Source organism: Zeus faber (genome assembly GCF_960531495.2).
Source record: "Zeus faber genome assembly, chromosome: 15".
Classification (NCBI taxonomy): domain Eukaryota; kingdom Metazoa; phylum Chordata; class Actinopteri; order Zeiformes; family Zeidae; genus Zeus; species Zeus faber.
In genome coordinates, this window is record NC_137194.1 from 7,378,420 (window position 1) to 7,406,340 (window position 27,921).

The 27,921-nt window shown below is 44.3% G+C and overlaps 1 protein-coding gene across 1 annotated transcript; it reads right to left on the minus strand.

Annotated features, from left to right (window-relative positions):
- Window positions 1-136: 136 nt before the first annotated feature.
- On the minus strand, window positions 137-27,921 carry LOC307241478 (solute carrier family 41 member 1-like). Its single transcript, XM_080015609.1, is given in 12 exon segments — window positions 137-4,167; window positions 7,488-7,636; window positions 8,330-8,464; window positions 12,954-12,993; window positions 12,996-13,035; window positions 13,690-13,834; window positions 14,866-15,012; window positions 16,262-16,406; window positions 17,426-17,497; window positions 17,928-18,035; window positions 25,455-25,789; window positions 27,781-27,921. Coding segments are annotated over 11 exon segments (1,467 nt in total). The 5' UTR covers window positions 25,767-25,789; window positions 27,781-27,921; the 3' UTR covers window positions 137-3,993.

Consider the following 27,921-nt stretch of genomic DNA (forward strand, 5'->3'; position numbering starts at 1 on the left):
CAATCATTAAACTTGAATGCCACCCCTTTTTTGTAAAAAAAAAATCTTCAACACTGTTCAAGAGCAATCTTCACCCAAGGCCTTTTCTCGCGTCGGGGGCGAAGTCTCGGTGTTCGCTAACTCCAGTAATAGCCCCGGCGGCTTTTTTCGCTGAGTCGGCTGTATTTAGCTCCGGGCAGGTAGGCCTGAGCAAACAACCACAGGGCCGCGGTCAGAGCCCGGGACGGGAGCTGCTGCTCAGAGCCGCCCTTGTTCAGACCCACACACACACACACACACACACACGCACGCACGCACACACACACGAATGTGAAGGGTTCAACCACCCACAGTCGGTGTCACTAGAAGGCTCTTGTTCAGAGCGGAATTTTTTGGGAATTTATGTTAATGTTAGGAAGCATAGGGAAGAGATTTGGGTTTTAATGGTAGTGGATTTCTTTACATCCATTTTACATGTTACATCCTCACGCGTAATACTTCTTTCATTTTTTATTATTATTATTTTTTTTGGGGCAATTTAATTGCACATGTGAACCGTCATGTAATGAACCGTCCCGCTCGCTCATCGGTTGTTTTCGTTGCTACAATGACGATCATTTGACTCGTCCACGTCGTACTCAAACAACCCCGTTTCACCGGACACGGAGCCCCGGGATACGGAATGTGAGCGTCCCCGACCGGGGCCACGTTCGGACGTAATTCCCCCAGAGATCAGCCTTTAAATTGTGCAATAGTGGATCTGGTGGAATATGGGTGATAATGCAGAATGCGTTATCTGATTGAGCGACTTCCCGTTTTGGTTCAGCTTGATTGTTTTTGCCACTTCACTCTCTTGCAGTCATGAAGGAAGTTGGAGTCATCGAGTTGTGTAATACTCTGAGGAACTAAGGAAGATTCAATGAATGGAACGATGGGTGATTTAAATAATGAAGTGTGTGTGTTTGACCTTCCTAACTTAGATCCCTCTTTCTGTGTTTGCCCTATACTTAACCCTACGTTCTCTCCCCTCTGATATAAAGTGTGTGTGTGTGTGTGGCTGTGTGTGGCTGTGTGTGTGTGTGTGTGTGTGTGTGTGTGTGTGTGTGTGTGTGTGTGTGTGTGTGTGTGTGTGTGTGTGGAAAAAGACTCCCACCGCTAGTATGTGAAGATCCGTCCGCTTTTTTGTGGAAATCCTCTCCGAGTCAGATCTGATACGCTGGGTTGGTAACTCACTGTGAAGGGCAAACTCAACAGTCACGACTGCCTGCTGTCCACTTCTTCAGAGGCGTGTCGTCATGAATGGGGCTCCAAAATACATTGTGGCCAGAAACTCTCCTTATTGGAGGTTCAGGACGCATTAAAAGACAGGTTTACATGTCACTTAGCGAAAAATCTATGTATACAATGTTGGGAAAAAATAACATTGCAGCTGGTTATTATGACTGTGAGGACATTTTTTATTGCATTTACTCAAACGAGTCAGCCAAAATGAACCATTCAAAAATAAAAACGAGCAGTTTCACGTGATTCCACTGTTTGTTCGGTTTATTCTTTGTCTTTTTTTTTTTTTTCCTACGAAAAATACAACCGCCCGGAATCCACAGGACAACCAATGCGCCTATTTGCTATTTTGCCACAGAACCTTGTTGAGCAGGCGTACAACAAACACAGCCGTGGCAGCTCGGACGACAGTGACTCGCGTGTTTTTAACAAAAACCTCCGACAGAAACAACAAGGCATTGGAGTGCAGGCGTGTCGCCGAAGCCTGATAACTCCCTAAAGTGGCAGTGTCAACGACAATAAGTGCAGATAACTTGTACACAGGGCACATCAAAAGGGGCAGTTGCATTGGGTCAAGCAGGGCGTGTTCTTACCGGCAAGACGCATCTTTGTGTTTTTATTTATTTTTTCCCCTGGCTAAGACAGACATAACACGGACATAAGACATACGGCAATACTTGGCAAAAAGACGTGAAACTTGACATCCATGTACTGCCATACTTATTCTACCATGTATGATTTAAACCCATGGATGACCGCTCGTTGACTGAAGTTTTCATGTCATAGTAAGTAATATGAGTGAGACAACGAGAGACTTTCAAGCAAAGCACGAATAACACTGGCACACATCACATTAAAGATTATTATTATTTTGTTTTTTAAACCACAGGCAAACCCCAGAAACTTCACAGCCTGCATCGTTGTACATCATCCACGCAGTTTCATGAGCACATGGGACATGTTTGTGTTACTTTGGGGACACAAAGTATTTTTTTCCCCCCCAAAATTCGCCTCCCGTGGTACTCACTGGACTATATTGAATAAGAAAACGACATGTGATGTGACACCAATGTAGTGTGTTAATATTTGTTTTATTGTGTACAAGAGTCTTTCTGATCAGGATTGTAAAATGCATGTCGTTTATTCCCATCGAGAGTAAAATGTGTGCTTGTCACGCGCACTGATGCAAATGAGGCTTTAATGGTTGTGATTGTCCTGGACAGTGGACAGTAAGGCTAGGCTGACGTAAAACATCAAAACAAACACACGACATAAAAACGGAATTCTCTTTACCCAAAATAGTCACCAAAAAAACATGTACAATCTATGTGAAATGGTTAAAATGTAAAATAAATGGCCGTTCTTTGACAAATACATGAGCCATGATACCACAAACGTGAGCTACGTACGGTTTACTATGTTTTCCGTTTCTTTCATTGCATAATTCTACATTTTTGTTGAAATATTGCAAATTACAGGTATTTCGTGGATAAAAAGCGTATAATCCTGTCAAGGAACAGAAGCAGAAAACATCCGTGCGAGACCAAACGTTGAGTACCGTCGAGCACGAGGCGATGAATCAAGTGAATGGGTTTGATGAGGCACAGGCTTAACGACGCCTCATGAAGGGACCTATGGCTTACGATTCAGGGGAAGTTGAAGAACAAAACATCTCCTTTCCATGTCACAGTATGCTGCCCTGTTCTTTGAGGATCAGTATTTGAGTCATTCCAGTTAATCTTTTTTTTTTTGTTTGTTTCTTTTTTCACTTAAAACTCATAATGAAACCCCAGGTCTTGGTTGTGCAGCCAAAAGTCCATATCCAAAATCCCCAAATAGTCTCAGTGTTTCACAGTAACAGCACAATTCCTATCTTTTTTTATCCGCCGAAGTCCCCCGAGCTGAGGTCTGGGGTAACCTGAAACCAGGTCCATGCCCGGTTTCGGGTATACATACATATACTGGCCTACAACAGTCAAAAAGTCGAGGCTTCAAAGACAAAAATGTTTGCCGTTTTCTCAGAAGGGGTTCGATGTGTGAGTCACAAACTCCTCCCCCAGTCAAAGGGTGTTCATTTGCAACCCACGTTGCGTCTACACCAGGTGGGATGGGTTTCCAAGTTCAGTGGGACGTGAGCCCTGCCTACAGGAGTCTGCCTGGTGACAACCTTGAAAGAAATGGCCTTTTTTGTTGTCCAATCAGAAGCAAGAAGGAGTCTATGTGTGAATCATTGGTGTGGCTGCGTCCCAAGAAAACCCCAAAAAACAATAAACAGAAAAAAGTTACTGCTACCGCTATAGCTCCAGACGTTTTCCTCCAGAGGACAGTTAACATGGAGGTTAGGATTTTGGAGTGGAAGGAGTGAAGTGAGATTTGGCCACGGCTCCGGAGCGGCCACAGACATCCCCGCTCCCTCTCTGAGGGTTTTTGCGATGTTGAGGGTGATGTCACGGGGGTCACACCCTCAAAGTTTGGACACCACGCAGACACTTGAGCAATTCGGTGCAACCGGTGGCATGGCAGCCGCGGGTCTCAGTTTAGTGGAGGTTGTCATTGGCCAAGTTCATCAATAGGCTACAGCACATTCAACATCACGCAAGCCCATCGGCTGTGACATTTCGTCAGCTCCTTGCTGGAGTTGGGAGTGAGGAGGACCGGTAGCAGTAGAAAAGGAGTTTTGGGACGCAGATCAGATTTCCTTCTGGGAGTTTGGAAGGGGGGGGGGGGGGGGGTTTACAGACTCAGGCTCTGGACCAGTAAGACGCAGCGGAAGCAGAGGGCGAGGAAGCCCGTGCCCAGCAGGTCACCCAGGGCCGTCAGGTAAGGGATGGAGAAGTTGTCCGGGTCCAGGCTCCGCCTCCACATCAGACGGACGATCAGGTCGGCCGCGTAGAGGAGGATGGCCACCTGGAGGCGGAGGGGGCAGAGGTGGGTGTAAAATAAATAAATAAATTGACGGTTATTGGTGGGGTCATATTGGGCGGTCTTGGTTTCTGAAGATCACATTCCTCTTTCCCATAGAACAGTTGTTCTAGCATTTCATTCAAGCAACGGTAGATTATGAGCATTGGTGGTTCCTCACAGTTTTTGTTGAAGGAACACATAATTCCTTCAACAAAAAAACGTCCAAGTTTTAAGACAAGCGCATGACAGCTTTAGCAGATAAGCCAACTGCGAGTTCCAAAAGGCCTCTGGGACCCGCAGTTGATGAATATGACACCCGCCTGCTCCACTAAGTTATGGCTTTTGACTTTCACTTTGAGAATGCCCACAGTCTACTCCTCGACTTTGCCAATGGCAGCATCCAGAAGAAAGGAGCCTCTATATCAGACGCTGGCGTCCATGCGGCGTCAGTGTGTGCCATGGAGCTTTCTCGCTTCCACGTGTCCACGTGTCAGGTCTCAATCAGCTGCCTGGACTCTTTCAGTGCACGGTGCACACCGGGATGTTGATGCGAAGCAAATGCTCAACGCAGCCAATGTTTACAGGGGGACTTTATTGCCAGGCACTAAACAAGTATCAGACTACACGTCCAAGGACAATTCAGTTCCCATTTTGCAACGCAACGCACTGCGGCCAAACCCTGCAAGCTCCAAACACGTTGGGATCCTTGACAGAGTTATGAAAGAAACAGCATTTGTCCACACCCGAGATGTTTAACCCCGTCAGGCCCACAGTTGCAAAAGTACATACATCACTTTAAGCTGTCCTAAAAAAAAAAAATCTCTTCATGTACTTTTTAATTCCACGTTTACTTAGTCAAAGGGTCCTGGTGTTTATCCTCGCAATGCTATGGGATAATAAATGTGTTTATGTGTCCGGCCATCTGGCCATGAACTCACACAACCTGCAAACTTTCCTTCAAGCTCATCTCTTTGTTTTATTGGACTGGAAGATTCAAGTAAGTGAAATGCCTTAAATATTTGTCTTCTTTGATGCATTACAATGTCTAGAACATGTAGACATTTAGTTATTGTGGAATACATTTGTCACATTTGATTTTGAGCTTGTTCTGTCTGGATTTGCAACACAGACATCCATATGTGGGTGAGGTTGGTAGTTAAAATTCCATGTTCCCTTTACACATTACATGAGGACATTGGACTTCTCACATGTTCACATATGGAAAAATACTAATAGAAACAATGTCTGATGAGTCACTATAACTAAGTTCTAAATGTGTTTTCTCTTATCATTTTGAGTTTAGACCAGAATTTAATAAATTATTTGTAGTTGCAGTAATTAAAACGCCATCTGTATCTTATCAGTTAAAAAAAAATACATTTCATTGACCCTGAAATTTGTCTGCCCAAATAGCTGCTTGTTGCATTTGGCAGGAACAGGTTCTGAATGTTCTGGGGGACGCTTGCTGCAGTGTTCAGGGGGACAGGTGTGAGAATGTTCCTGAATGTGGGGATGTAAGTATTCTGGGGGTTGTAAGTATTCCTTTTAGTATGATAAGCAGAGAGCATAACAGGCAAACCAGAGAGCATTGTGTGAATTTGGTGGAATGCGTTAATAGGATTAGGATTAATTTGCATTGAAATTATTTAGCCTGGAAAATACTTTGCTCTCTACCCAGAACGCTCTGTCCACCACCCTATCTATTCCTTCAGGTTATCTACGACAATATAATCCTCATATGTACAATTTATACATATTTATTATGATTTCATTTTACTTTTTCCATTTCAGAATGCCACCAGCAATGAGAGGTCTTCTACACACTGTGCAGGATGTTGTCGTTCAAAATGGAGAGTGATTTTGCAATGAAATGGAAGTGGACAAAGAAAACCAACAACCCACTGACTGCTCAGCTGGTGATTATAGAGACATTGAGGCCAAACCAAACAAACACACCATGCCCTGTGGCAGGTATCGCTGGCTGAAAAAGATTTATTTTATTTTATTTGTATTTGTATTTATTTATTTATTTTTAAATCGGTCTCAATACTGATATCGCCGATGATGCCTTTTCCCTCCACACACTGCTGGGATACTTCCAGAAGTTTGTGTCAAAAGACGTGAGTCAGGCTCTGACAAATAACACAAATGAGTACAGCTTTCAGAACGGAACACCCATACAGAGGGAAATTTTGAAAGTTATTGGCAGGTACCTGAAGATGGGCCTGATGCCAGTGTCTGGAGTCCGTATGTATGGGGAGACAGACACGTTTTACACCCCTGTTTCTGATGAGATGCCAAGCAACAGATTCCAATCTCTTGACATCATTACATTTTGTGAACAACTTGACGGTGTCGGAGACGGAAAAGAAAGACAAACTCTGGGAAGTCGGACCGTGGCTTGTATCCATTCGAGGAGAAATGCTTGCAGGTGGTACAGGAAGAGCACAACTCCCCAGATGAGATGATGATCCCTTTTCAAGGGGAAATTAAGCAGCATTAAGGCGACTGAGGCAAGCCACACCCGTAGTCTGCACACCCACCACTGGGTGTATGCCAAGCCCTAATCCCACATTTCCCAGTGAAGACGAAGAGAGGACGCTGCAGACACTGCAATAAACGACACACCGACACGCTATGCAGCAAGTGCAATGTTCGGCTCTGCTTTTCAGAGGAAGACAACTGTCTTTGGTGACTATCGTTGCAAATGAACATGACTGAACACTAGGACTGAGATGGAATTTAGTTTTGTAAATACAATTTTATCCAGGTTTATTTTTTAATTAATATGACTATTCATAAAAAATGACTTTTGTCATTATTATTCATGACATATACTGTTGTGGGGCCAAATAAGCAATCAACTCTGCTAGTTGTTCTGTGTATTTGTTCAGACAATGTGAAAACAAATATAGAAATTCTGTTTCCAACAAGGGCCAACGTTGCAATATTATCAATATCATTTCCCTAAAAACCTGAAATGAAAACCATTTGAAAACCCTTTTCATTTTTGCATCAGAGGCCTCTTGCAACAACATCTGGAGGAGATAAAAAAATCCTTGTTAATTTTTTGCCTATGTTTGGGCTTTACAGAGTTGAGCACCTTTCACCTTCAGAGTCCTGCTATGGGCGGCTAACAGCCGTTCCAAACGCACACAACCTCGTTGCACATTTACACGCGAGGCCAGTGTTTTACAGCTGAACGTGAGGCCCTCTACTTATGTTACAACCTAAATGTGGTTTTGTACCGCAAAACCACATTTCAGCGGCAGTGTTAACGACACACTGAGCACATTTATTGACATTCGGTGGCGTCTCTTTACCTGCAGCAGGGCGGCACACAGGTAGCAGGCGGTGAAGGCCACGGTGATGGAGGCCTCCCCGCCTTGCAGCAGGGAGATGGCGTAGAGGAACACCATGTGACCAGGAACGACCAGCAGGAGCAGCACCCGCGCCGACTTGGAGTTCACGCCTGTGAAAGACTCCCGGTCAGTTCCCAGCTCCAGGTTTCCCAGAGAATATTTAACACACGTGGAGCCTTTTTGTCGTTGTGGTTTTACAGTCGTAAGACACGGCTAAATCGTCTTGTCTCACACAACAATAACAACTGACTCACGATATTTCTTTCAATTCAGCTTTCTACTTCTCTGTAGCAAACAAAATTCTATGTAATTAACATCTATCCATCCAAGATAACTTTCCAAGTAACCCTTTTGATGGTTGAAATATTGTCCAGAAGCAGTTTGAGTTTGAGTTGACTCAGTGTATGTCTCAGAGACATGAGGCTAAACTCTTAAATTACTGACTTCCACGTTACCGACTCTTGATGGTTGAAAAAATGACCAGGAAATCCAGCTGTAGTGAATTAAGATTCGGCAGCAGCCCTAACGATAAAGGGACCGAAACAACCTTAGTCAATATCAGCGAAATTTCCACTGGAGGAAGTGAATGGAAAAAGGGGGTCACCGGATTCTTGAGTGGTAACAGTAACTGTACACACACACAGAACAACCCTTTACTATTGGTCATGTCCGATCTACGAAAATTCAACCTTTATTCAACCACTGCCCCAACATGTTGCTCTTAAATGACCACATGAAAATGGTTTTGAATGGGATTAAGAACTGGAGGGTTTTTTTCCCGGAAGACATCCAGTCGGCCTTACCCGAGGAGAAGAAGGTGATGCAGGGGTTTGGCCAGTGCTGCCTCATCTTGTAGGGCAGCACCCCGGGGATACTCCAGAAGTGGAGGTAGGTGGAGATCCTGCTGGCCTGAATGGCTACCAGGTTACCGCCCACACCTGGAGGGAGGGAGAAGGGGAGATGATTGTCAAGTTAAGTGAGAGATAACTGCTCAGCTAACACCTGACTGAGTTCAATAAACAGGGAGTGCATTTTCTGTCGAGGAACCAACGACTGTACTGTATTTACATTGCAGCTGCAGTTACGACCTTCTCTGACGCCGCCATGTACGCGCGCTTTTGAGATAAAACATTAAACAAGAGTAGAAACCAGAGCAAGCAAAACCAGTGAAGTCAGACTGAGTGGAAGCCAATGGAAAAATAAGAAACTTATCAACAGCAGTTTTTAGTCCTAAGGGTCTCAATAGCTGAGTTCACTTATTATGACGGGCTTCAGGGTGGTCATTTTGAAAATGATTGTTCAATGAATTAAGAAAATGTTGCAACAAATGCAGCCACGGCCCCGGGAGGATATCCAGGTGGCATGGTTTGAGGTCTCTTCTTCATGTTGGAGCAAGGCGGGCGTGTTGCTTCCTTCCTCTGACTCTCTGGTGGGTTTTTTAAGACTCAGCCCCACCGCCAATAAAGCTCTGGCTCCATAAGACCAAGATGGTTATGAGCTTATCGTCGGGTTATTGACAAGGCGGTACTCGCTCCGCCGTCCGGGAAAAACACAATGTCTGCATTCCTCTAGGACACTTTCCTGAATATCTCACTGTATTTAACTCCCTCATCAAACTCAACACAAAAAGGGCCCGGATATAAATGTTGTTTTGTGGCACATGCGCAGTTTGGATACGCCGATCATAAGGTGTGTACGAATGTTTGAGGGGAAATCCAGTTAATCAGGTCGTGCTTGCACCGATTTTGAGTTTAAGTGCCGGCTGTGCGATTATGGCTAAAATGATCATCACGATTATTTTGCAAAATATTGTGATCACGATTATTCATCCATTTTGGGGAACACAATTATTTTATTGCACTTTGTAAATCAACAGAAAACTGTCTTCAGGATAATAATGTATTTTACAAACCTAGAAATAAATACATTGGAATGTACTTTGAATTAAAATAGGACTTTCTTCACATGAATTTAGTCTTCTTAAGGCTATATGTAAATTACATTTTACATAAAATAAAAAGAATGCCACAAATTTATCTCAAACAAGAAGGTCAGTTAATTACACGTGCAGGTTTTTTGCAAGAAAAAAACCCCCAAAAAAATAAACGGCCAACCGCCTACCCCCCCCCGGCGCCAGCGCAGCACCCCCAAGGGTTTCCTTATAATTTGACATTTCACTTAAAATGAAAATAACAACTGTGGGATAATTACTTTATTATTACGTTTTATATTTATTTAAGACTGCTTATTACTAAAACAGGCAAGTGCAGGGCAGTGGCATAAACGGAGACTCCAATGCACATCTCTGCTCCACTGCACGTGCCCATTCCTTTAAATGAAACAAATAAAAACTGTGTATTTTTTATCATTTTAGATGTATTTACTTTTTCCAAATTGAACGAAACAAAAAAAAAAAATCCCTGTGCGTCCGTGTTGCCAGTGTGTGTGTTCACGCTTCACGGAGCCTGCAGCGGGCTCCCGCTGACGCACGGATGCAAGGATTATTTTCTTTGCCACATGAATAATTGCAATCAGACTAAAAACAAGGACAAATTGCACTCAGCAGCAAAACGTTATGGGCGTATTTGCGCTGACATATCATTCGGCAATATCTGTTGTGAATCGGACACTGAGACGGTGCAAGATAGTCAGCGCAATTGACAAAAAATTGCCCCAGGCCACAATTAATTAATTGTGCAGCCCTAGTTTAAGTCGATTAAGATAATCCGGGTAAGGTGTTTACATGACAGCTGCAATAGTCTGAATACTGCCTCTGCTGATTAAAGTGCATGTCAACGCACTGACTGATTGCATTTCATCCACTACCTCAAATGACTTTTACAAAGTAAATACCATTTTCACAGGATTGATGACCAAGATGATAATGTTCTCTTTTTCGTCTCTTTACAGTCAGTAACGGGCGATCTTTTATGCAACAGCTCACTTGCAGCATTGGCCAGGTTATGAAACATTGGCCACACTGTGTCCGGATTTCAGAAGACCGTGGGGACTGCTGTTGAAAAACGACCAGGCCTAATCAGAGCTAAACCTCTGGGCAAGCAGAGAGAACGCATTAAAAAGCAAAAGGAAACAACAACAACAAAATACAGCACGAGCACAAGGAAATACAATACCTAATGCCCCCTACAGTACGTCTGCCAAACAAGCATGACGCATGGAAAGCAATATCGGGAAGAAGATTGAAATAAAAGTCTTATATCGTTCTGTAGCTCATTGAAATGAACCGGCATCTCCAGCTGGCTTTGCAATGCAAGATAAAGTATATATTTTTATTAGATACGATATTACTTTATTGAGTACGGGGTAGTCACCGGGTTGGTACGGGGTTTCCAACATTTAATGGCACTGACAATTCTCTTTTAGCTTTGTGCCATTTGGTTCCCTTCGACTTGAGCCTTTAATTCATTACTCATTCAACGCCACATTTTTGCAGGAGGCAGAAGGGCTTTGGGGTGCAACTCCCTCCACTTTGGTGCTGACAGGGAGATCTGTGCCAAATTCTGTTAGAATTATTCAAGTATTTACCCAAAAAGAAACCCAAGACAGATGTTCTCGGAGAGATTGGAAAAGGACTCGAGGGGAGTTTGGTAATACCCAATGTACTGTTCCGCGCGAGCCAGCGGGAGAGAAAATGGGAAATTCAAACCAGATTGGTGAATTTAGGATTCACAGACGACGGGGACAGCGACCGGGATGGAGAGATACATAGAGAGAGGATGAGAGGGGGAAAAAAAATAAAAAAATTCAAATATAGACACATTCGTAACAGCTATATTTCACCATTATCAACGTTTTGACGTTTTAGGCAATGATAGAAACATTATATTCAATTTATAAAAGTGGTCTTCACTTATCACAGTGATTCCTAGAGGGTAAGCGAGCGCCGGGCTTAGCCAGACTCAATTTCAGCCAGAATGAGACGAGGCGAGCCGTCTAAATGACATTTAGCTCACTGGGAGGAAGAGAGAGAGAGAGAGAGAGAGAGAGAGACGCAGACGGCGCTGTGGTAATTCCAGCCCTTGGCAGCGGTGCCCGTTTAACATTGTGCGTGTGGGCCATTAGGGTCTATTTCGACTTTCCCTGCAGCTCTTAAAGACCGACCCACCGCCCCACCCACCACCACCACCACCACCAAGGAAAAGGAGTCAGAATCAGGTGCAGGCGAGCCGGGTTTCTGACGTCATCAAAATGTGCCTCGTAAGGTGGAAAGAGTTTTGGGCAACAATTAGTCCGAAGGGGGGCTCAAAGTCGTAAGGTTGTAATTCAGTGTTTCTTTCCATTGTAAATAGATTGCACATGCGGCGGACCAACTCTGTGTATGTGTGTGTGTGGGTGTGTGTGTGTGTGTCTAATTTGCATATTGCCGAAACCCTTCAAAACATCAACATTCAACATATAATGTGACAGAAATTTAAAGGGCGGCTTTAATCTGCAGTTTGTCAGTCGGTGGTTTTGAAACAAAGCGGCAGACAGACGTTGGTTTTCAGGTCAGAGACGTGATCGAGAGCGTCTGTCTCCCTGAGACCAACAGTTTACTCAGGAAACACACACACACACACACACACACACACACACACACACACACACACACACACACACACACACACACACACACACACACACACACACACACACACACACACACACATTAATAAGGTCATGGTTCACATTGTGACCAAGGAAGGAGTTTGTCACAACGGACGACGGGGCGACCAGAACTGGTTTTAACTGGTTTCAACGGGAGCCAAACAGTATGCGGAGTACGCGCGTTAAAAAGTGCACACAACTGTGTTTGATTATATGATCACACAACAAGACAGTATGAGTCCAAGGCTTGACCGCAAGCACCTGGATGAGTGTGTGAGTGCTGAAATAGAGATGTGTTCATTATGTGTGTGCATATACGTTTATGTGATGACATAGATTTAAGATATACTGCTACAGTAACTTTTTAAACAGTTTGAAAGGGAGCGGGCCTTCCTGCCCAGCCGGTCAGAAACTCCCTGCATTGGTCACTCTGCTTCCAGGCCACACGGTCAGAAGATGTCAGAAAATCTCTCTCTCTCTCTCTCTCTCTCTCTCTCTCTCTCTCTCTCTCTCTCTCTCTCTCTCTCTCTCTCTCTCTCTCTCTCTCTCTCTCTCTCTCTCTCTCTCTCTCTCTCTCTCTCTCTCTCTCTCTCTCTCTCTCTCTCTCTCTCTCTCTCTCTCTCTCTCTCTCTCTCTCTCTCTCTCTCTCTCTCTCTGGTTCCCATTCAGCTCTGATAGCCTCTTCCTTTGCTTTAATCCTCCTTTAGACGCTCGGATCCCTTCTTTCACTCTCCTGTGTTATTCCAACCGTGTTCACCGCATCACCTTCCCCAGCTCTCAAACGCTCACGTTGGTCCGCGGAGCGGCGACTCGACTCACCGTTAATGACCGGCGTGAACACGGCCATGCCCTTGAACTTGTGGGGTCACTCACTGTCTTGTCCAAGATGAGGCCTCCGAAACTGGAGGGAACGCAAGGGAGATAAAATGTGCTCAGAAATCAGCTCCGAAACGCTTTCTCCCCCGCTGGTCCGACGTGGACCGAACGGGCCGACGATCGAAGGCCTCGGTTAACTTGGCGGTAATAAATTACAGCCGTTCCACATCGCAAATGATTTTCCATGCAATTTATTTCACGCTACAATCCCGCGGTGGAACATTTGTATCCCAAAAAAATAATCACCCCCAACCCCCCTGCTGCCGATTCAATTTCTTTCGGTACGGAATGGAACAGAGAAACGCCGGAAAATTTGGACCCAGTCCTCATGGAGGGATTTGGTGTGGAAACATTAAGAAATGCTTTCAGGACCCTTTAAGATATCAATACGAGTTAGTGCATGGACAAAACCAAGCCCCGTCAATAATAATAATCAACATAACAGATATAAAAGCATATGAATAGGAGAGAGAGCAGGTTAAAAAAAATGCAGGTACAATTATATTTTTTTAATAAAAAAGGAGAAATAAAATAAAAAAACATAAAAAACATAAAGCATGTGAATAATCAGACTACTATTAGTCGTTGTTGTCAGTGCATCTACTTGAGGAAATGAGAGGAAGAGAGCATGATAGATTGAATGCACATGCATCATTTATGTGTGTGTGTGTGTGTATACCTGCTGATGGACATGGCCACTATGACGGGCTGCCACCCGGAGCGCAGCACCTCCCTGATCTGGGGGCTCTGGCGGGCCACCACCACCCACAGCGGGATCAGCGCCAGGAACACCACACACACCAGCGGCGACAGGTACCATACATCTGCCGGAGTGGGAGGGCAACACATTGAGTGTAAACACAACAAAGCAAAACGCACACATGCATACAGACCATGCGTACAAGCCCGGTTGACCACGTAAACAAACGTAGAGCGGAACCACATGCCTCTGATAGAATTCACAGAGCTAGGGCGAATACACATAAACAGAGTGTGACCAGAACACACGCGCGGCCACACACACACACACACACACACACACACACACACACACACACACACACACACACACACACACACACACACACACACACACACACACACACACACACACACACACACACACACACACACGGACAGGTACTATACATCAGAGGGGAGAGAACGTAGGGTTAGGTATAGGGCAAACACAGAAAGAGGGATCTGAGTTAGGAAGGTCAAACACACCAAAGAGAGAGGTACCATTCATCTTGAACACACACACACACACACACACACACACACACACACACACACACACACACACACACACACACACACACACACACACACACACACACACACACACACACACACACACACACACACACACACACAGGCTGCAGTCAGTTGTTAGAAAAGGATTTTGCCCCCTCCTTGTGGTCAACTGATGGTATGACAACTTAAAGACCCCCTCCCCTCAAGCTGTGTTTTCGTTGCTGTTACCTCCTCTTAAGACTAGGACTTGGAAGATTATAGAGAAAATTATTGAGATGCATTTTTTCTAGCATGGTCAGTTATGCAATGGCACGTCAATATCACAAAACCCTGAACAAACAAATAGGAAGTATTTGAATGTAATTCAGCTAATTCAACTAATATTTACATATTCAGAGGGTACAGGTGTAAAGATGCTGATAAGCCATTCTCTGTAGTTCATTAGTCATTTTTGGCAGAAAAACCTGATTCAAAATATCAATATTCAACATATAATATTTACAACAGATTAAAATACGTTTTCTTTTTGCTTTTTTTGTCTAATAAAGGGCTTTAAGGGACATGCCACTCGGCGACGCAGCGGTGTCCTGCTTGTTACCTCTGTACTGGTAGAGCGTGCTGCTGACCCCGGCCAGCAGCGACAGCGTGATCAGATCGCCCAGGCTGGCGGCGATTGGCGTGGCCACGTTGTCCGGGTTGATCCCCACTTTCCTGGAGCCGATGATCACGCCGATCATCACCAGGCCTAGAAGGAGTGGCGGGAGCGAGAGAGAGCTATGAGACGGGGGCGAGGGATAACATTTACGCAGAGATCTTGGCACAACGAGGAGCGCAGCATCAAGCGCAATATAAAAGCATTGCCATGAATTCTCCACTAGGACAGACCAGAGCGTGTTGTTCCTCCGCTCCCCACCAGGGAGAGCTGGAGATCCCTGAGGATGTAACAAGGCCCCCTGCTGGAGAACAGTGTGATAATAGGCCCTGTATGTCTGGAGGATTCTCAATGACTACAAACATCAACCAGACGCTATTTAGTGAGCATTACAGTCCACTACACTAACATGTGTTATCGCTGACATATGTGGTTTCTCTGAAATAAAATGAACCAGTTTTATTCTCTAAAGCCCTCTGAAAGGATATTTAAGGACAGCGTATGATCTTTGATACATATTTGAAATGATTATGCTTAGAGTTCAAAGCTTCTCGAAATAATTCAGGCAAGGGTTACCAGCAATATTCCCGCATTCATTCATTCAATCTAAATGTGACTGAGGATGATTTCACCAAACACTCAACATGGACAATAGAAGTTCTAACTGTAAATAATGTCCATATAATGTATGACTGATTCAAATACAATAGAATATGGATGGGAGATGTGGTTTTCAAGTAGGGTTAAAAAAATAACAATTTTCAAGTGTGCATGTCAGGTACGTCACAGTCATCGATTTTTGGATTTGCATTGACGGGGCTCGATTCCAACCAATCGGAGTTTCCCCCAATCATACATCTGAGCGGTGATCTACCACATGGCTGTTCAAGCCTGTTCGGGGTGTCTCCCTAACTATCAAATGGATGTGTGCACCTCTTCTGAGGTTTTTACTACTATCATTTATGTACTATTAAGGATCAATTCCCAACAACTATGATCCTTTGCTTCCCTCAGAGCTCTCCGCGTTCAACAGGCCTCTCCAGTGGTGATTCTACTTTTCTACCTCTTTGCAATTTTTTTCCTTATTCGAAGAAATGCCCTTTGCCCCGGACCCTTCAGGCCTGTTGCAGTCTACAAAACGTTTTGCGATGATGTACAGAGATTGCAAGAGTTTTAGAGCGTTAATAAATGGTCGGGGCTTTGTCGACACTGAAAAGTCAAGCTAAAATTACAACAGACAAGCTGAAGGTTTTCACTGTATTGACGCTTTATTTTCTTAGAGAAATAATGAATCATGAAATTACAGACAAAGTCAAAGTCACTAGTGAATACGGGGACTGACCTAAGGAGAGCGCCGCTATGAAGGCGGTGATGATGCTGCTGGCGCACAGGACGGCGGCCTGGTCCAGCTCCACCCCTCCTCTGGAGACCGCCCCCAGGCACACAGCGGCCACAGCTGCCAGGAAGCCCACCACGGTGGCCTGCACCTGGAGGAGCCGGAGAGAGCAAAAATAGGAGATGAATGAGGTTTATTTCTTTACTATGAACGAGTGCATACCCCTTCAAAATGTAATGTAACTTTCTAAGACATGTGAAGGGCGCAGGTTAACAAAATGGCAATGATTCAGTCCTTAGCATGGCCGTTCAAGACACTCTTTGTGACTCAGTCGCAGAGCGCTGAAGCCCTGCCCCCCGCTGGCTCGCTGTTTATTGAAAATGTATTAATATTGCACATGTTGCGTGTTCAAATTGCACCAAATTCGACACTGCGCGTTGGGTCGTCCGCAATACACCCGCCAATTGTGAAGTATATCGGATGAATCATCGCCTGCCCACTGCTCCTAAGTGTAGGATGGGTCAAATGCATAAGAGAAATTTCATTGTATCCTACTTGTACTATGAGAATAAGGAGATATTCTATATTCTATTGATTTCCTTGGCTTATTCATGAGACAGAAATATTCTCAACGAGGAAAGGTGAACACAAAGCCATCCATCTAGTGACGTGAACCTTTAATACGTAATTTACCCTGCCGTGTGTTTTGGAGGGGTTGTTTTGTGGAGACCACAGAAGTGACTTCCTTATGAACAAATAAGTCATCGGCTTATCACCATCACCGCTGCCACAGTCATTGTCCTTGGCAATGGCTTCCTTGGTGAAACAGTAACCTTTGGCGGTTGACTCATTGATCGTGCAATAACAGAATTCGGCACTGACACAGAACAACGAGACACGGAGCGCAGGCAGTCTTATGTTGTGTATTCCATGTCAAACATGAGGGCAAAACAGTAGTCAAGTGTATTTGTGAACTACAAGTAGGTTGACCATACAGAATTGAGGGGTTGTGACGGTGAAAAGGTGGATTCTCTCCTGAGAGAATAAATGGACGTTCAAAATGCTGGCTCTTACATCATCACTTTACACCAAAGACACCTTCACACTTTGATTTTGAATAGCCTGAGCTGTTGAATTAATAAACAAGGCGTGTACGCAGAGCTGCCTTACCTGTATAAGTGCCAGGTTACTGCACAACATGGTCCACTGCTTATCAGGGTCATCCATTTGGCCCGTGTTGGCCTGAAAAACCCATACAAAGCTGTTAGCATCAGTGGTTAGAAATATTTAGTCATAAAACGTTAGAAATGAAGGTCAAATAAATAAACCCGTACTATACTTAGGTACTAGTGAAAAATGTGTGTGACATGTTTGGACATATTGCTGCAGTGTATTTAAGGAATCACGAGAGAGACCAGTCTGATCCCCTGAGCACGTTGTGCGGGTAATTGGCTTCATAAGCAGAAACTGTGCAGTAAGTAAGAGCTGTAAGCCTGATGGTGAATAACACTGTAAATGCTTCCTGGTATCAGTACAGGCTTCAATGACATCAAAATGTATGAGAAGCTGTAAAAGCTAGGATTGAAGGGACAACCCAAGTATTCTTATTTCACAGGAATTTGTGCTAACCAGAGATTTGTAAGCCAGAAATGGAAATCCGGACGCTACTCACAGCGGTGGAGAGGCGGGCGGCCAAAGTCATCTCCAGGTTTCCCTTCAGCCCGACAAGAGCGGGCACCAGGATAAACACCTCGGTGATCACCTTGAACACCTCCCAGTGCTTCCAGGCACAACCACACACACACACACCCAGACACAGACAGACACACACACACACAGGAAATAGCATATGGAGAGGCATTGAGGATACAAACACAAATGGATAAAAACATCAACTCAGAATCAAGGGAATTATCTTCGCTAAGCATCACTGTTCCAACGTGAGGGTTGGTGCGGTTGCTCCCTGTCCAACCTCCACCTTTACATGTATTTACAGTGGCTTTTTTGATCTACTGCTCATCACCGTGCCAAACCATCTTCAGCATTAGTGATGCAGTCAACACCGCATTCACCGTTCCTCTCACACCGCTCTTGCGTCTGGGAATGACACTGTTGCCCTCTCGCTGTTAAGTAAGAGCATTAGGTATTCTTGGACTGGCCCTGTAACCCACTTTCTCCTGCTTCCGCATCTTCGAGTGTCGTAACGTTCCGAACAGGACAAGAGAGGTTCAGAGTTGTGGAGGGAACGACTCGATGGATTCACTATAGGGCCGCCCTCTGAAAGCGGAGAAGTCGAATCATCAGTCTGTCGACTGAGATTCATAATGGTTTTTTTGTCCGTCAATATGCATTACAATAATGGGATAACAGATAGAAGGTTACAAAATGCACAGGGATAACATTTAAATGGGGAATTGGAAATAAGGGGAATCATGAATATATTTTTTTATAATACGGACACTGCTCTCTGTGCTCCCCAATCGCCGTGCCCCGTTCCTCCAAATAAAACAACTAAAACCAGTGTGGGAACGGGACAAGGAGGAAAGGGGCACGACTCGTAGAATCGTTGAGATTATTTTCTGCTCATAACGAATGGAGAGGGGGTGATCGGGGAGGGAGTCACGGAGAAAGTGTCCCCGTTACGCACGGAATGGTTCCATGAGGAGACTTAAAATAAAATAAAAACATGGCATGGCGATCGCGGGCACATCACTTGAGCGCGCATCCTCGGTACCGTCAGAGAGAGAGACAGGTGCGCGAAATGCGCCCGATCGTTCCCTCTCCACGCCCCCCGTGCCCTAGGCGGCCGCCTATCTCACCTATAGGAAGAGCCGAGTCGAGCCGAGCCGAGCTGAGCTGAGCAGAGTCGAGGCCGCCAAATGGTCAAAAATTTGCATTGAACAGCCAAATCTGATTCAACTCGGAATAAATAAACACGCTTTGGAACACTTATTTACTGTATAACGTAGTCCCGATGCATCCACTTACATATTTGGGTTGGCCTACAAACATATGTCATACCTGGGGCCCTCAACACAGCCAGCAGTTGGTGACCAATCGACATTTCGTACTAACCCCCCATATCAGTCCAACTCTGGAAGTAGTGAACATTAGTTTATATATAGACACACAGGTCCATAAAAGTAAGTATATTTAAAGAACAGCTTCTCTGCCAAGATGGATAAAAAAAGGAGGAACTAGAGCAGAGGTAGAATGAGAGGCTGACAGAGTGTGGGAGCCGAGTGTCATAAGAAGAGAACAAAAAATAAATAAAAATAATGGAGCAATAAATCACTTGTATCATTCGACAAGGAGAGAAAAAAGTGAATTACCCTTGACAGTGTGTGGGGTGTGTTGCAACCTTCTTTAAGAGACATAGATGTCACAGATGTCAAAGTGACAGGTGCTGCGAGCTGTAAATATAACATGTAATATAAGTCAAAGCAGCAGTACACGTCTTCTGCAAAAGGCCGAAGAGTGGCCACCAAAAAGTGCAAAAGGATATCGTCTTAATCCAAGTTTTTAGATAAAACAAAGTCTTGACATGTTAAAAGTGAAGCCATGGAGAAGATGAACCTGTTTCAATGAATAATGGAAGGAAAGGATGAGTCATGAAAAGCCAGAAGTGAGGGCGATAAGGTATAGGAGACGAAAGGAGGGTAAGTGAGGGATGTTGGCAAGGGAAGGAGTTAGTTGGGACGGTGTATGGATGGGGGGGTGGGGGTTCCTATTTTTACCCACACTGTTCTTGGGTCCTGGATCAGTGGGTCCTGCCTGACAAGCTGTCACAATCTTAGAGGCTATCTTGGGACACGGCCCACTTCTGCTTGGGACACTAGCAGCCGTCACTGCTGCCTCTTCATCCAGAATCAGACCGCAAACCAAGCTAACGTGCATGTTGATGCACAGATGCAAAGTACCGTTGGGTAAAGCATTCTGCATTCTGGGTAACAGTGTTTTAAATTGCCCTATGTGAACTCATATTATAGCGGCCATTGTTTCAGTGTAGGCTTGGTGGATGTGGTCTGGAAGTAGCAGTTAGAGTAGGCAGTTTATTCAAAGTATTAAGACTGGCCATCAATTGGCCGTGTTTACGCTGCCAATTGAAATGACACAATTCTGATGTTTCGCCCACATGTGACACAGATCGGATATGTATAATGAACGTCTAAACAGGAAAAAATATTTGTGTTTTCTGTTAATGTGGCTGTGTTTCCTGTTAAAGCGGTTGTGTTTTCTGTTAATTTGGTTGCGTTTTTCGTAATTTGCATGTGTTTTCTGAAGTTGCAGGGCACTGAGCTCTTAAAGCCACCCTAGCATTAGCTGTCAAGAAGATATGCAAAAAAGATAGCATTGCAACTAGCAACAACAACACACAACAGCAACTGAGTTATGCTTTCTCAGTCTGTATCGCTGCCTCCCCCCAGCCAAACCTAAGCTACCAACTTCAAGTCCGTCTCACTGAATATCTCTTACTCCATCTACCATATTCTTCTCCTACCCAATCATTAACTGCTGAATTGTTTCCCAGGGCCCTTTTCCACTATTCTTTCTAGCATCTCCATTTCTATATAACCTGATTTGGAAGGCTCAGAGAGGTGGAGGACACAGTCTGTTGAACATGAACGGTCACAGTACAATAGTCGGCGATAGTCGACTGCCTCTGCTTCTATCTATCTATCTAGCCATCTATCTCTCAAGAGTTCATCTATTCAACCATCTTATCTTCTTCCTTTCTCATTTATTTCACTGATTAACTTTTTACACTTTTCTCCTCTACATCTCTCTCCCTCTGTCTCTCTACTACCCATTTCCCTCCGTCCATTTTATGCCCATCTTGATTATTGATCCTATAATTTGTGTTTGAACCCATTGCAAACATTGTAAATGTTTCAATGTTGTGCAGGGTATAAAATGGGACTCTTGGGCTTAAGAGTAAACTTGTACGTAAGAATAGCCATTATATGAAACACGATTCAGTCCTTCCAACTAATCACCTAACCCAACTATCTAGTCGTGCATAAATCACCCTCTATCTACCGATTCACTAATCCATTCCACTATCCATCAGACATTGGCAGAGATTGCCCAGCATTCATACTTGGATGAGGTCCATCACGATTCCGGCGGAGACCATTCCAAGTCCGGACACCAGGTACGGCACAGCGACCTGCGCGGCGATGAGCCAGGAACTCTCTGGAAGGAAGCCATGCTCAGAGCGGGTCAACTTCCAGGTCACACCTCGCAACTTCTTGCCCTGGTAGCGCAGCTCCAGCTCCAGGCGAGTCACCACCATGGTTCAGTGGTGAAGAGACAAGAGGGGACAGTGGGTCTTGGATTTAAGCGGTTGGACTAGCTGGTTAGCCCATGGCTGTCTGAGAGAAAATGTGACTCGGCCGAGGCAAAGACAAATTGTTTTGAAAATGTTCCTGTGGTCAAAGGAATCAGGCAGAGAGGGGATGCTCAAGAGGGGGGGGGTGCGGAGCGATGCATTTGTCTTTGATTCATCAAGACCATCCCCTCTGATTTATCAAAGACAAAGGCAATATTTCCAGGAAATTCTGATCAAGATTTCAAAGAAGGTTTTTCAAAGTTGGAGGACCTTCAAAGGTGCAGGTTTTTCTCAAAGTTATCCTGGACACTCAGGAGAAAACAAAGTAAGAAGGTAAGGTCCTCTTCGGCATAGCAGCGAGTGATTCAGTGGTTTAATGAGGCGTCCACCTGTCAGCACAAACACAGGGCACCTGATCTTATGTGCTTACTCCCTCTCTTTCACTCACAGGTCGCTCTGTAAGGACTGACGTACGTATTGACATGGAGACTGTCCTCATGACACAGTTTCTATGGCTCCTCAGTGGTCTTTTAGCAAAACATGGTTTAGTAATCTGAGGTCAAAGACAAGAAGGTTTAATATCCCTTGTCATAGTGCCTAGAGGTGAATTGACAAGACATTACTGTCAAAATACCAAGTTTGTTTTGAACAGATGTGCCTTTTTTTTTTTAATTAAGGAAAAAATTCAGTTGGCTCACACGTTTCTTCCCCTGGCTAGAACAGGAACAAGTTATTGGTAGTGAACCCCTAAAGAAATGTATTCCAAAGTCCACCTGATTAAGTCCAATAATCCAAGGAGTCTGGGATTTGTCCATATCCACTGGTTAGCTCTGAAGAGGAGAATAACAAAGAAAAAGACCTTTGATGTGTAGGTGTTACTGTGGCTTCCTGTGACTGTACGGAGTGAGGGGTGGAGGGGCTCCAGACTCCCCTCCGCCTGCTGTCAGTAGAAGCAGCAGGATCGCCTTTTTAGCGTAATCCGTCAGCCCTCCTTTCAACGCGGCAGACAACGCGGCAAAGTGGACGCACAACAGGAGAAGAAATTAAAGCTTCCCTTGTGGATGTAAAGGAAAACGTCCAAAAAGGGTCCAGTTGACGAAATGCAGCAGGCAGCGTTCGGCGGGATAGGAAGCTCCCTTTAGTTCTCCGGCTCTCTGCGTGCTCCGTCTCATATAAGCATCAGGGGAGTCCTGCTCTGCCCTGCTCCGCTGTGACGTAGCAGGGAAAGGCTGTCTGCGCTGCCCGACACGCAAACTCATTGAGGAAAGACGACCCGGCTCCCAGCCTCGACTGCTACAAGATGCTCTCTCTCTCTCTCTCTCTCTCTCTCTTTCTCTCTACCTCCCTCTCTCTCTCTCTCTCTCTCTCTCTACCTCCCTCTTTCTCTCTCCCTCTCTCCCTCCCTCTCCCTCTCCCTCTGTACCGGCACGATCTGTCACTTTCTTGTTTTTGCTTTGCACTTTCATTGTTGCTGGTCCTGCCCGCGTGACTCTACCTCGCTCTCGCCCCCCCCTCCCCTCCCCCCTCTGGCTCGTGACTCATTCTCTCCCATTCAATTTGTGTTGTTAGTGTAATCACAAGTCGTGGTCATTAATGGAAAACATAGTTTGAGTATGGGCATTTTACAAACTTCCCAATCTTGCTCAAAAGTCCAATCTTGCTTTCTATCCATCTGCCCCTTGAGAAGGGTACAACCTTGAGACATTGTTGCTCACACATCTATGACTGGACAGTATAGTGCTTACAAAGGCAAATCATTTATCTTATATCCTCCAACTAAACAAATCTTTTAATTCACACAAAATATTTACGCAATGAACAATAATGACAAGGACAGTGACCCTTCAAATTTTGTTTCCTGACCTGCTAATTGCCACGAACCAAACTCTCTACATTTTCTCAGTGTGTTTGTGTTCGAAAATAACAACGCTTTCAAAATCACTGATTAAGCATTTCATCCCACTTCCAAATATGCCAATACTTATTAACAATGGACAATATTGTTTTGTTGGGGTGAAAGGTGAAACCGCCAGTGATTTTTTTTTTGTTTTTGAAGCGGGCATTCCCTTAAAAGCTTTTCTACAGTACCTAATGGTTTGCTTCAGTGTGCTATCTATCGCTGTTGGTGGCAGTATTGCTGTTCAAATCTAACAGAATCCATGAGACTGTAGCAGGAGGTAAACTTTTTGGTGTATTTGGATAACTGACAGGCCTTGTTTCAATGACCTGAAGCAATAACTTGTACACCACAATAAATCATTCCATTTGATACTTTCCCAATTGAGTCAACTGATGAAATGAGCACTGGAATGGTATTTTATGGAGGCGGATCACAATGTAACTGACCCCATATGCACAGTCATCGACAGGATCCTTTGTAGTAGAAGAGGCGGTGATATGAAACCATCACCACTAAAAATGGAAGGAAGGTTTACATGAGAGCCCTTGTTCAGAAACAGAAAAACAAGATCACACTCATTTCTTTAACATTCTGTTGGCACTGATTATTGTGAAGTTGTTTTTTTCCCCTATGGTTAGGACGTCTAAACATTGAATCCGACAAACAACAACTCACTGGAAGTTGTATAGGAAAATACTGTTGTAAGCTTATTAACCACATTGAAGCTGTATAGCAAAACCATAATTGCACATTGTTAAATAAGGTATCGCGCACACAATGCATCTTGGAACATGAACACATATCTACAACATAAGGTTCTTAGAATACAACTGCAAGGCCTGGAAAGCACCCAAGCAGGAAATCGCCATACAGCTACACGCTTGCATGATAAGCACCACAGCGCTGTTAGTATAGGCAAGGCTGAAACATCCCAATATGGTCACGATGCTTGTTTGTACCACAGTATAAAGACTGCACCCTTTTATTGTTCAGGAGGAGACCCCGAGACCGCACGAGACGAGGCTGCGCCCTTGTGACTCGTGTTCAGCTCGCTCCTCTCTTTGCAAGGATCTGCTGTCGATCATCTTTCAATAAATCACTCTTGACCATTTTGAACACACTTGTGTTTATTGACAACGAGAATTTCCAGCACAAAGTGTCATTCATTTCTATGGAGAGTCAGAAACTGCATGCGAAAAGCTCTGACACTGGCACTTTCTTTCTGATTTATCTGTTAATTTCATGTCAGCTGTGGACATAGGTCTAGTAGAGCGATTAGAATTTCCATACTGATGACAGCCACAGCCTGAATGTTTGGTAATATTCACAAAGTGTGCCATTCCTTGTCCTCCCTTGAGTCTGAACCATGAACTTGTTTGTATTGTATCCTGGTGACTTGCACCTTGCGTCACGAGCGCAGCCAATTAATATTAATAATCTCTAGTCTGAAATGACCTATCTCAGCTGCTGTTCTAAGTTTAACCCACACTGTGACGGTAAGGAGACATGGCTACGTGGGTTGGACACTTTGTCAGTACAAAAGGTCTATTGATGCAAGGGCACCAGGTTTAAATCCCATGGTTTTAAGACTCCTCGTACATACGCACCCTGCTCTCTGCTTATTGGTTGGTTAAATTAGCACTGGCATACACTCAGAAACTGGATAGCCACTTTTGTGAGAAAGAGAGAGAGAGAGAGAGAGAGAGAACTCATCATATAGCTAGCACCAGTGTTTGTACGTAATCACCCAAAAGCCCAGTTGGCTGCAAACCAAATGCCATTGAGATGCCTGGAAGGAGGAAGACAGCAACGACACAACCAGCCCCCACCCTTACACACACACACACACACACACACACACACACACACACACACACACACACACACACACACACACACACACACACACACACACACACACACACACACACACACACACACACACTCAGCTCCAGCATTTTTCCTACCTGCACACTGTCCAGCACCATGCCCGCCATCACCATGCCCATCCCGGCCAGCAGGTAGGGGAACAGCACCTGGAGACAGATGGCCGCAGAGGTCTCCTCCTCCACTTTGGCCACGGACACCTTGGGCCTCCCCTCCGCGGGCTTCTTGGGAGGGGGCGGCTGAAGGACCGGGGGGAGGAGGAGGAGGTCATCGTCCGAAGCTCCTCCCTGGTGGTCACCGGGGCTGCCGCTGGGGCCCTTCCCCTTCGCCCTGGAGCGGGACTTCTTGTTCTTCTTCCTCTGGCGGGGCTGCTGCTGGTCTTCACCGGGCATGATGGCGGCACTCGAGGCTCAGTCTGGAATGGAATGGAGGCCAATGGAGGCGTATGGGTGGATTTGTGAATATACTGTATATAGAATACACTGTATATGGGAGCGGAGGAGAGACACTTAGTGCTCTGTGGTGTAAACTGTACATGTGTATTTTGAAAAAGTAGTAGCAGATGCTCATAGAACAATGGGGAAAAATGTACGGGAACAAAAGACCAATTCAAGACACAGATCTAGATGGCATCTCAAATCAACAGGAGAGGAGTAAGTGTGATATAAAAGCCTTTTACCACTTTCTTTGGTTGATATGTTGGATTTATACACCGATTTAGCCATGATAATGTCAAGTATGCCCATCCAGATCTGTTTTTTTATTGATCTTTTTCGCCATGTATTTTATTATTAAGTTATATTCTATTATACATTACATTATAGTATATACATACATACATACATACATACATACATACAGTACATACAGTACATATACACTCACTGAGCACTTTATTAGGAATATCTGTACACCTACTTATTCATACAATTACCTAATCAGCCAATCGTGTGGCAGCAGTGCAATGCATAAAATCATGCAGATACGGGTCAGCAGCGTCAGGTAATAGTGTTTAATGGCAGGTAGTTTACCATAAACCATCAGAATGGGGAAAAAAACATGATCTCAGTGTTTTTCGACCGTGGCATGATGGATGCGAAAAGCAAAATCATCCAGTGAGCGGCAGTTCTGCGGATGGAAAAAACGTTGTTGATAAGAGAGGTCAACTGAGAATGGCCAGACTGGTTCGGCCAGACAGAAAGCTTACGGTAACTCAGGCAACCCCTCTGTGCAACTGTGGTGAGCAGTCAAGAAGAACATGTCAAACCTTGAGGGGGATGGGCTAAAACAGCAGAGGGTTCCACTTTTGTCAGCCAAGAACAGAAATCTGAGGCTGCAGTGGACACAGGTTCAGCACAACTGGACAGTTGAAAACTGAAAAAACGTAGCCTTGTCTGTTAACGGAGGAACTGGTTGGGCCGCTGGACCGACCGAACCAACCCAGTATTAAACGGCCCTGAGGCAAAATCATTAAGGACTGTAGTATCGATAAGCTCCGACGTTACCGGTACTGTTAACGGTAGTGGAAAATTAAGAAAATGTATTTTCTATTTATTTATTGTTTATTTTTATTATATTTATTTAATAATATAATATTTCTCACTTGCAAAAAGATTAAGATATTAGCCTGAGAAGCATTTTCCTTTTTCCTGTCTGTTTCGGGACACAGACGATCCACACATATAAAAATATATTTATGATTCCCCATATTTTTAATTCTTTATTGAAATGTTATTCCTGTGCATTTTGTGAGCTTCTATCTGTTTTATGCAATTATTTTAAATCACACTGACTGACCAAAAAAAAAAATTTAAAAACCACTGCTCAATCGATAGATAGATAAATAGATAGATTATAGAAAGACAAACAGATAGATAGACAGACAGATAAAGGTAGATAGATACATACATACATTACAGACAGACAGATAAATAGATAGATTATAGAAAGACAAACAGATAGATAGATAGATAGATAGATAGATAGATAGATAGATAGATAGATAGATAGATAAATAGATACATGCATGCATACATCCATCCATACATTCATTACAGACAGACAGATCTGTCTATCTATTTATCCTCCATCAATCGATCGATACAGATAAATAGATAGATTATAGAAAGACAAACAGATAGATAGATAGATAGAGAGATAAATAGATAGATAGATACATGCATGCATACATCCATACATACATACGTTCATTACAGACAGACAGATCTGTCTATCTATTTATCTGTCTATCGATCGATCGATACAGACAGATAGATAGATAGATAGATAGATAGATAGATAGCTAGATAGCTAGATAGATAGATAGATAGATAGATAGATAGACAGACAGACAGACAGATAGCTAAACAGATAGCTCGATAGGCTCGCCCAAATACATAAACATACCTCACGTTCGCCCTGACATATTCTATTCGCTCCTTTTTTTTTTATCTCTTTATCACTTTCCAACGAGTTGCACTGCAGCGGTTTGCGCATATTCTGACCAAAAACCACGCAAGTAGCACGACGACATACTCCCACCTGTCG